This window comes from Electrophorus electricus, chromosome 26, assembly GCF_013358815.1.
Source record: "Electrophorus electricus isolate fEleEle1 chromosome 26, fEleEle1.pri, whole genome shotgun sequence".
Classification (NCBI taxonomy): Eukaryota; Metazoa; Chordata; class Actinopteri; order Gymnotiformes; family Gymnotidae; genus Electrophorus; species Electrophorus electricus.
Genome location: NC_049560.1, coordinates 9,586,258 through 9,597,846, shown reverse-complemented (window position 1 = coordinate 9,597,846; position 11,589 = coordinate 9,586,258). Strand labels below are relative to the sequence as shown.

Genomic DNA, 11,589 nt, shown 5'->3' with positions numbered 1-11,589 from the left:
TCCTCCTAGAGATGAGAGAGTGCGCAGTGAGGAGAAGGGTCAAACACAAAGGTACCTTGCAACCCTCTGCTGCAAAGGCCTCAAGTGAATATTTATCACCATGAGAGAAACAGAAGTTAGTGAGGAAAGACACACAAATACAAATGCAACAAAATGATAGTCTGGTGCTCATTTGTATGGCTGTCAGCAAAATTAATTAAATCTGTGAGTTCTTAGCTTTCCCGTTAATATCCCATCACACCAAACGGCCCTGTTAGATTCCCCAGGTAGACGCCAGATCAAAACCTGCCAAGAGGCGACGATCAAAGGACAGATAAAACCAAATGACTGCAGGAAAGAGAGGAACACAGTGCACCAGCGCTGCTGCAATTAGCAAAGTCGCGAGGTCACGCTGGCCTAAACCAGGTCCCGAGATCGCGAGAGGAGAATATTAGAAAACGAGGGAAAGAGAAGCGTGACGCAACAGACCGATCAAGCCAGACACGGATCACTTAGGCAAAAGGTATGACCAATACTCAAAATCCAAAAGCTTGCTGTAAATAGTTAATAAGAGATTACACTGCATGTTCCAAAAAGGTGTATTAAAATTAAAATTCTTCACCATCTTCTAGATCAGCAGTTTTTATTCCAGTTGAATTTTAATCTCTAACAAATTTACATGAGCAACTGGGCCAATACTTTTTATATTCGAATCCCATGATTCAGGAGACACAGACAGAGAGACAGGCAGGCAGGCAGACACACAGTGTGCATCACTGAGATGTTTTCTGCAGATAGCAAGAGCTAAGAAAAACAAACAAAAACATTTAGGCTAACAACAGAAAAGGAAGGCCGAGCTGAACATTACGCTTGTGAAATAACGTAAACTTAAACACAATTATCATCATCATCTCCAAAATTAAAGCATAAACGATATTATCATCGTGCTGCAGATTCAACAACGGGCCGGTAAGGTCGTGTGAGCGTTACACGACCCTTCATCTGGTTGACTTATATGATCTTGTCCATGCAGCCAGTATGTAATTGAACTGCATCTCTGTGGGAGAGTGATGGGGGACTAAAGAGAGATAGCAGGGTCAAAACAGTGACATTAATAGCACCTGGGTAATGTGTCCCAAGTTCATTAATGTGACTTGCCAGCATTTTTCACTGTTAGCGCGATGTGCAAATGATAAAATGTGGTAGCACCGTATATGACGTCAGCGTACTCCGCAAAAGGACGCACGCCGTCTGATCCTGTCCGACAGTGAATGTCCCAGTAAGAAGCCAGTGTGGATTGGGTGATCTTTTCTCTAATGTTTGATCACACAGGCAAGACATCAAAATTCGGCGCACACATCCATTTAGCTAATCATAAATTTATTTTAAAAGGATGTTTGGAGTGAGCATGACGGCAAACACAGCAACTGCTACAGTAGCGCATGAAGAGGAACGTGACTTGTTTAAGCAAGATGCCACAAACTTCTGCTACAAGAATTTCAAATTTGTGTGTTACAAAGGAAGAAATTATAAACAGATTTAGACTGAGGAGAAACATGATTTTGCTGTTTTTCTGTGATTGAGATGTAATAAAGTCATCAACTCCACGCAGCCATGCAGTTCCCATCTTGGTGAAAGTTACAAACGCATCACATTTTAATATAAACTGCCAGTTTTCTGTGTTCCACTGGTTTCATGACTGCGGATAGCAATCATCTGTCTCTGGGCGTTGGTCTTTAATATGCACGAAGTCATTTACATACCGGTTTTGATAGGTGTTAACACACATGATTTTAGCACAACATTAAGTTGACACAGTACACTAATTATTGCCACGGTTACTTTATGAATACCGTGTTGCACATTTTGCATGACGTCGCATGATTATCAAATGTTAGAAATATCACAGTAAATCTAAAAAACAAACAAACAAACAAAAACAAACAAACAAAGAACCAAACATTACCATGTTAAAGAAAAGGGGGTTTGATTTCTCTATATAGCTTCCCAGTCATTACTGATGTAAAGTTTTAATACAAACTACTTCAGACAGGAACTGCTATATTCCTCATGTTCTCCAGGGTGTGTTCCTCCACGTTCGGTTGGGAAAACAAAAATATTGGCACATTCACACCCTGCTTCTGGACAAACTTGTCCATTTTATATAGGACGTATATGTGTAAATAACAAGAAAAGTGTTGCACAGATACCTATAAGATAAGAGTATATGTACTCATATGTATGTATATATGTACATAATGTAAATTTTGGAGAAATACTTCATATGTACATACACTGTACATGGGGGAGGCACACCTCACATACCTCACAGCTTGTCAGGGACATTTGGGAAGAAGTCCAGTGCCCCGGAACACCAGTTTATCTAAACACTATATGACTACTGCTCTAGTGCCTATTAGCACACGCATGTAAACGTGTTGACTGTGCATTCATCTCTCTGTACATTGGGTACTTGAGGGTATTCCACATCACTCCGCAATGTTTGTGCCTAACATGGTGTACTCCTTGTCTCCATTTTATTGATGTGTACCATGTTACTGGTTGCTAAATTTACTTTGGGATCAATAAAGTATTGATTGATCAAGCTATCATAATATTTTTTTACTCTATACCAAAGAATTCTCGGGTACTGAGTTGCATTGTTTTATTCGAAAATCCATGCCATGAGTAGCAGGGACATTTTAAAAATAAATAATTTCTATAAATATAAAATTAAATGCAGAATGTTTTACTGTATACATTTTTAACTAACCATAGATTTAAATGCTTCTACAAAGAGAATGGTGAAATAAAGAAGCTGTTTAAAAAAAAGTTACATGGCAACAGAGAAAAAGCAACAGTGCAATAAGCTGCTTAATATCCTCCCTAATTTAAATGATCAAAATGTCTGATAGTATTGTTTATCAGCTCAAAGCTGTTGAATAGAACCTTCCAAGTCCGCCCGCTAACTTGATTCCTCTGCCTTGGACTTTTCTGCATTTCACACTGCTTTCGTGATGTGATGGATAAGCAGAGCATTTCGAGAGCTGTCACGGACTCACGGTAGGGCGGTGGCGCCTGCGCGAGACGAGAGGCTAAGGTACGAGTGAGGCGCAGAGCGAGGCACAGAGGCATCTATTACCGCCTTGCACCTTGTCAGCCCGCATGCCACGCTCATGAATCCAAAGTCCCGCGCGCCATAACTAACGACCATGTGTCTGCCCCCAGTGCCCACGCTCATCCTCACTTCCCAACAGCTTCTTCTGTAGCGGCTCAGAGATGTGCGACACAGGGTGCCGAACACGCCCACAAAGGTACAAAAGGCTTTCACAGTCATAAGGGCCGTGTACAAACAGAAAAATGTGCGCAAGCAAGGCACTAACAGAAATTTGATTAAATCCCAATTGTGCTTCATACAGTTTACTGCCAAATTAGCGTGCATATTATTTATATATATATATATGAATAACGAATTTGAACAAGAGCGCAAGAGAGACAGAGATTCAGTGCATTAAGACATTGGCTTATATTCATTTAATTTGAAGGGTAAAACAGGGAGACTCAGTAGAGTCTGCACAAACAGGGAGAACCATCTAACACAAGGAGAACAGCCACTGGCTACAAAAATGATTGGAAAGCTCATAATTCTCTACATGGCAGCTGTAGCACAAGTCCCGCCTTCTATAAAAAGAATCAGTCGTCTTGTCGGGCTAAGGAGTAGCCAGAAAAAAGATAGGCCCATCATATTCTACATTCGGTGTCCGCAAATCTTTGTCCCTTTTGTTGTGCATGAGTAAAAGCTGGAACGACCTGAAAAATATTTGTGTGGGTTATTAGAGCAAAAGAGCCCAGTCTTTTGTGCCATTCTTTTTAGCTCGTGCCTGAGATTTATGTAAATCTGTATTTGAAATGATATTTCAGCTACTGTTCGAGTATATCAGAGACAGAGGAGCCTGGTTTTGTAGGACTTGAAATAACTGCCCAGGGGTGTTGCCAAGATGGCCACCGAGAGGACTTGTCTATAAGATCTCTGATAATACGCAGAAAGCCATACATCACAACCAGACTGACACTCATGTTGAGTCACTGCATTAGGCAACAACAAAACTTATAAAAAGAATCCAAAAAGAGCTATACGCATTTCTTCAGATGTTTTAAAAGGTCATTTACTATGGATTTTAATCTTAATATGGTTAAAATGATAAGTGACCAATAATAAACCAAACCTGAAGTTTTTAAAATAAGTGCATTGTCAGAATGAAACTGTTGAAGAATTGCTCAGCTGGTGAGAGAAGGCTAAAGACTGAAGCAGTGTACTGGATTAATGAAACATGTCGAATCATGTGTCATACTGGACGGGTTTTTGAATAAACAGCAAAGAAATTCACCCAGAACCTAATTTTCTTAAATAAAGCAAGCAAGCAAAGGAAAACAAAAAAGCAAAATAGACTTTAATGAACATCATAATATAAACTGACATGACGAATATCTGAAACCTTATCTTCTGTTTCAGACCAATCACACAGGGACATGCACAAGTCGTTTGGACTTCCAAGCTTACCATCATCTTCTCAAAGAGAGCGAGGATCTCCTTCTCCGAGGTGATCCTGGAGGAGAGCGCCTCAAACTCTGAGGAGTTGGACCAATCACTGGCGCCGGTGGGCTTGGTCACGTGGGGAAGGTGAGGCCTCTCCTTCTTGGTGCCCGGCATACGGATGCTCGCAAATCGGTCCATCTGTCAGTAGGATCACACCAGAACAGATCGGTCATTAGTGCAAAGGTTGTCTCATCACTGCCTCAGTTCACAGCCCACAGAAAAGCACCCGGACATAACATCTGCAATGATGATGGAAGACATCAGCGATGAAGATGGCCATAATAAGTATGCTGAGAACAATATTTATTAATATTATTAGTAAATAATGATCCTTACATAAAAAAACCCATACCTTTCAGTAATGTTAATGGGCTGAAGTCTCAAGAGTCTTTTTGCTTTCCTGAGAAACATTCTCAGCCTGCAGTGTCCCTGCAACCCTACACCGATTGATATCGATACCTGCCCCGGGTACTCCCCATCACATAATCCCTGATAAAGATTTCCTAATTGGATTAGATCTGTCAGGGAGCTTCTTGTGCTTGCATTCCCCCTCCGGTGACTGCAGGGAGTTAGGGATTGAGATGTCATTGTTGGGTGATAAGGTAGGTGGTTTATTTTCACTCATTTTTCCTTCCCTTTCTTTCTGAACAGGGTAAATTACTGGCACTTATCTTGAAGAATATTTTCATGGAAGCCACCCGCTTTCTCACCAAGAAAGGAGTAGAGTGCTCAGATAATCAGCACTGTCTCTGATGTGAAATTAATGAAACAATGCAACAACATTAATGAAATTAATGAAAGGGCACAGGACATGGGGCGTGTCACAGGATCGGGAGGGGGGCATGTGGCGTGTCACCGCTGCAGGTCCGGGTGGGGTCTAGCAAGGAAGGACCTAGGAGCAAGGAGGGTAATGCCTGTCGACGTTCCCGTCGGTCTAATTTGCTGTGCTGCTGCCCTTAGGCGCCCAGCATAACTTTGAATGATGACACAGATCGGTTTAAATCACAGAGCATCATCATCCCCAGACGAGGAAGGAGGCAGTTTGCTATTCAGCCGTGGTTATGAGAGAACAGATAAATAAAGACGTGGAAGCGCCACCTTGATAGCAGCAGCAGACATCATAAGGCACTGACACAGGCTCAGCCAGGATGATGAAGTGCTTCTCTGGGTTGTTTAGGTGTCCATGCGGCTACAGCTCACTCACCCACAACGTCCCCTCTCCCCCCTCTCCTGTCTGTGACGGATCCTTTGATGTTATTACTAATGGGTCCACTCCCCTCTTTTCTCCTATTCACTCCATCAGGCACCTCTTAAGCAATTCTGCCCTCACCTCCAACCCCCCCAGCCCCCTCCATATCCAGCCCCATGGCCCCCAAGAATCCCTCTCCATTACCTCACACATCAAACACACCTGAGAAAGCTCCATACACCAAAACCATTTACCTCCATACAACACTGCCATTGCCAGAAACTGCCTCGAGCTTTGTTTCATCTATTAATGAAATTACCCAGCCTAGTTATAAAGAAAGCATTAATCTGTCAGTCCAGAAATGATTATCATGTACCATGATACCATATCTGGTATTTGTTCGTCCAACTCCGTCCATCAAGTAGAAAGTCCCCCAATCTCTGGCTTTGGAGCACATGCGCTAAATGAGCCAAACACATAATAACACCGATTAACCTATTCCAGAGTCTACACTCCCTCTGGCATCGAGAGACCACCTGAATCAATACCAACCCAACACAAACAAAAACACATTTTTATGCCAATCGATAACAGCAAACGAACAATGCGCATTTTAAGAAAACAAGTGGAGCTTAAGAAATAAGGAAGACAGCAGATAGGAGGAGTAAAGAGGAGAAGGCTTGGTAGGATAAAAGAGGAGAAAAGGATGGAGGGAGTCTAGGACAGAGAAAGGCTGATGAACGGATGAACGGTAGGAGCAAATGGGACAGTCCAGAGGAAAGAGAGCGGAATGAGACGTGGCAGAAAGCGGCGGGGTGAAGACGACTGTGACGCTAAATGCCAGGGGTGTTGCTATCTGCAGAGCGAGTGAGAACTGGCCATTGAATTCCATTGATAAGTAGACCCAGTGCTGTTTAAATTGACTGGCCGATCTATTGGCTGACCCATGGTCCCATATTCAAAACGTTTCATTACCGTCATCTACAGCTTGGAGATACAGAACCAAATGGTGAGCTTTGATACCAGGTTTGTGGAGGTTTAATAAATGCTCTGCTCTGAACATAAGGCTCAAGACGACAACACTCAAATTCAGAGTCTGTCAGTGACATTTCACTCTTACTGAATTGTTCCATTGAATACATAAGTCACGTTGGCTTATTTCAGTGCCTTAACTTATACATTTGCTCAATATTGAATGGGTTTGATATTAAAAATCAGACACACCCTTGTGCACACATTTTTAGTCACCATCTTTATAGAACTTCATCACTCTCTCTCATTATAAATTGAATTCATATTATCTAACCTCAAATCAAACCCTGCCCGGTTGCCATGGTAAAAAGAAGGGCTTTCTGGATATAAACGCGAAGACTCACATTCCCCATTCAGTATTCACAGGATCACGAGCACGGTTATCCTGTGCATTAAAACACAGCAATCAAAACTGTAACACAATAATAATGTATACAAATGTACGGGTCGCCAGAGGCAATGCTGAAGAGCTCTCAGAACCTGATCATCACACCTGCAGGGCCGGGAGGAGAAGGGAAGATTGTGTTTCAAACATCTTTCAACCATGTATTTCATAAGGGTCAAAAGTTATATGGGTTCAGTGGTACATGAATAAACAAACTACTTACTAATTGTTTCTTACTTTATTTTATTTATAAATAAGTCTAAGAACTAATTACCTGCTACAAAAAAGTCCATGTGATGCAATGTTTTCACGATTCTCTTACGACTTGAAATAAATAGGGAGCAAGATAAGCATCTGGCACTGTAGCCGGACATGCGTGCCACCCGGCTCGGAAAGACGATTAAGGGAAGAGTATTTCTCCAATCCAATCACTCGCTCAGCCTGAAACTCTGATCCAAGACCAACTGATCACTTAAAAATCAATTATTAAAATGTGTTCAACTGCTGAACAATTTCCACACCCTCAAGACATTAGAACAATTAACTATATCTATCAATCAATCAATCACATAACTCATCACCTCAAATACAATATTGCATTGGCATTTAGCTAACGCTTTTATCCAAAGCGGCTTACAATTATGACTGAATACAACTTGAGTAATTGAGGATTAGGGGTCATGCTCAAGGGTCCAACAGTGGCAACTTGGCAGAGGTGGGTCTTGAACCAGAAACCTTCTGATTACTAGTCAAGTACATTAACCACTGAGCTACCACTGCCCCATATAATCCGGAATAGATTTTCAGAGAGTGTCCAATGAAATGTGTTACACTTACCATCAATATGAATTTAAGACAGTGCTAAGGCTATAATGATACACTGTGTCACGATTCATGACAATGCAGAATTATGACAATGGACGATAAACAGAACGTGCAGTTTGAGCACCAGAGGTCGTACTATGGCGAAGCTGTTACAATAGCACATTTTGATACTATAGCATGTTATAAACCAATGTTCCATCAAATTTCTTTGTATCTATTTTTAACTGTAAGTGAATAGATATTCTGGTTTAATATTTGCACAGCATTTTGCATTATTTATGCTTCAGAAATAAAAAGGAAGGCTTTAACTGGCTATTTAATATATGGTGAAGCTACACCATATATTTGTTTACAGTACATTTTGTTTACAATTGTAAACTTCTGCTCCTAATTTATTTTAATTGCAGGGGACAAAAGATTATTTTAGTTTAACTATTTACACAAGAAAATGTGTATTGCATTGTTTCCACACTTAATTTTTTTTTCTTCTAAATTTTTAGTTTCAAATATCATGAATTAATCCACTATGGTGAATCATGGAGAGAGTGTATCGTTACACCCCTATACATTGGCATGAGCCTTATTTACATGAAGAGTAGGTCAAAACATGCTTTTTGTTAATAGAACCTTTACAGCATTAGTGGAAACACAAGAACAGTAGCTGTCACCAATCTCTTGTTCAACGCTCTAAGAAACTTGTGCATGTTTTCAGTGGCCTGTTTACTTACAACAGCTCTTCATGTCAATACCATCTCAATTAAAGCATGCAATATTTAAATATTCTGCTATCAAAAAAGAATAATAATAATAATAATAATAATAATAAATCAAGAATAATAAATCAACTTTCTTTTAACAGTTAGTAGATAAGTTTCTTTTCAGGGATTAACCCAAATACCATATACAGAGAATCACAGCAAACTTTGTTGTTTGATGTTGGAGAAAGACGCACTAAGGCATTAGAAGGCAAACCAATTTATTTGCACTGCACTTTCCATACACAATTAAAAGTGCGAGAAATCAACCGAATGAAGGAGAAATCTTACCACATCATCAGTAAGTGATCGGATATTTAAGGGCTACAAGCAAGGGAAGAGAAAAGGGGTGTTAGAACAGGTCTTCATTTGATAAATCAAGAGTGTCGTCCCCCCCCCCCCATCATTAAAACATATGCCTTATATCTGCTGTTGCATATTCAAAAAGAATAATTAGATCAATTAAAAATGATACATTAGACACACACCATGCAGGGCATACTACATAAGCAATGAAAGTACTATAATAAACTTTATGCATATGGAAGCGGTGCATTTAAACCACTGGGAAAAGGGAAGGAGGGTCCGTTGGGGACAAAGCACTCATTCCCAAGCACCTCAGCTGAGGATGCAAGTACTACACAAGCCTGCAGTGCTGCTAATACCTGACCACCAGGGCAAGAATGACAAATCCTGCCACAGGTTAACTGTTGATTTCCCTGAGGGCCCTAGCTCAAGTACGTATGGGGGCCACAAATCTCTCCACATCGATGAGGGAAAACTCTCACCAAATTAATTCAAAATAGCTGCAGTATAACTTGTCCAAACTGTATTACTGCTAATCAGGCACAACAAGTGTTTTTTTTTTGTTTACTAGAGTAGTCAAGGAGTCCAGGGAGGGGGAGCGAGAGAGAGAGAGAGAGAGAGAGAGAGAGAGAGAGAGAGAGAGAGAGAGAGAGAGAGAGAGAGAGAGAGAGAATGAAAACGTGATGTGAACAAGCAATGAGGATGCTCCTATCTGACTGAGAAAGCTGTTACAATAAAAATGCCCATGACCAAACATAATTTTAAGCCCTTTCCAACTTGGACACACACACACACACACACACACACACACACACACACACACACACACACACACACACACACACAAAAAAAAAGAGGGTTTAAAAAAGGAAGTCATGTCAGTTTAGAGTTTAGTTAACAAGAGGTAAAAGCAGAGCCAGGTGAACAAGCACACATTGTTCCAGGGAAACTTGTCATCCTGATATTTGATTAGTTGAGCATCATCTCATGAAAAATTCACATAACCACCCTACACAAGAATTTCATACTCTAACTGTTGTGCTTTCTCCCTTACACGAACTTGCAGACTTGAAATGTCGTGGCTCAGACATGCCATCTCTCAGACACGCATACAAACTCACATTAAGACAAGCCAGAAGAGTGTGTCTTACCACACTTACACTGGGTAACAATGGATGTGGCATTGATGTGGGAGTTGAACCAAGCCCCGCAGCCAACATTTCCCATCTGGGCGTGAATGTGTTGACCGGGAAAGGTTAGACTACATTTTGCTTCCTAATGCTAGTGCAGTACACAACGGAGTTACAGATATCAATCAATATTTTTGCTTTTAATTAGCATAAAATCCACAAGGATGGAAGTACATGTCAACCTGTCAACATAGTTTCTAGGATTACCATTTGCATTCTATTTAGGAACTCTGTGGAAAAAGAACAAGGAACAAAAAGAGAATGTGTCAGGAAAGAAAAAGACAGAGAGAGAAATGGACAGAGGAAGAAAGAAAAAGAGAGAAAAGGAAGAGTGTGTGGGAGATAGAAAGAAGGAGGAATTTCAGTGGGTGTTCAGTGAGTTATTTCTCCAGTCCAATGAATGGTGCCCATTAGTGATGTGATTCATATTCTCTCTTGCTCTCTGTAGATGTTAATACTGGTGTATATATATCAGTTTTTAATATTTTATATATATATATATATATATACATACATACACACACACACACACACATATGTATATTACTTCTACATATAATTGTATCATGCATCACCTATTGTACTATAATTAGTTTATATTGCTATATTGTGTTACTTCCATGATATCCTATATCTCTCAACTTCACAACCATTTCTGAGTCTTTTTTTTTTTTAAGGAAAAGTCAAACTAGCATTTAGAAAAACTCCCCTGTCAAAAAAAAAGGGGGGGGGAAACTGGCCAGAAGTAAATAAGCAATGTTCCTTTGTGACATGATCGTCTGCGGCAGTAGCACCTCAACGCTGGATTGACGACCAAATTGCACTGACCAAATCTGTCAATTTGAGCCGGTGGACTTCCAAAACAATGCATTAGCGTTGCACAGAAACGCTTTGCTTATGTTGTTTACAAAAGCGTACAAGAACACACGGACAAAAAAACCTTCACACTGTCGGCCCCCAGCGTAGCATTGGGCCCTCAGTGGTGCCCTGCAAGATCGGTTATTTAAGTCACCCGATGCATCCCGTGCAAACATATTAAACCTATTCCAGAAGGCAAACATTTAAAAAAATAATAATAATAATAATAATCACTCAAATTTTTTCATAGTCACCCTCAAAACATTTACATGCGCTACTAATTCAAAAGGTGGTAAATGCAACTGTCAAATACACATGTGTAACAGGCAGGTCAGGCCCGTGCAGAACAAAATCAGCCTTGCACCATTAATGGAGCTGAAATATATTGACATTGTTAGATGTAAACAAATGTGGCAAACAAAACATACCATTTACAAAAAAGGTAGGCGGTAGAATCCAAGAGCATTGTATTA

At 40.5% G+C, this 11,589-nt stretch overlaps 1 protein-coding gene across 1 annotated transcript in view; it reads right to left on the bottom strand.

Annotated features, from left to right (window-relative positions):
• Positions 1 to 11,589, bottom strand: part of diaph3 (diaphanous-related formin 3) — a 251,367-nt gene that overhangs the window by 221,294 nt on the left and 18,484 nt on the right. The window contains exons 2-3 of the mRNA XM_035523093.1: positions 4,541 to 4,714; positions 1 to 5 (exon numbers count right to left, since the gene is read on the bottom strand). The exon at positions 1 to 5 is cut by the window's left edge and continues 100 nt beyond it. Coding sequence (XP_035378986.1) covers positions 1 to 5; positions 4,541 to 4,714 — 179 coding nt within the window. The remainder of the gene's footprint in view (positions 6 to 4,540; positions 4,715 to 11,589) is intronic.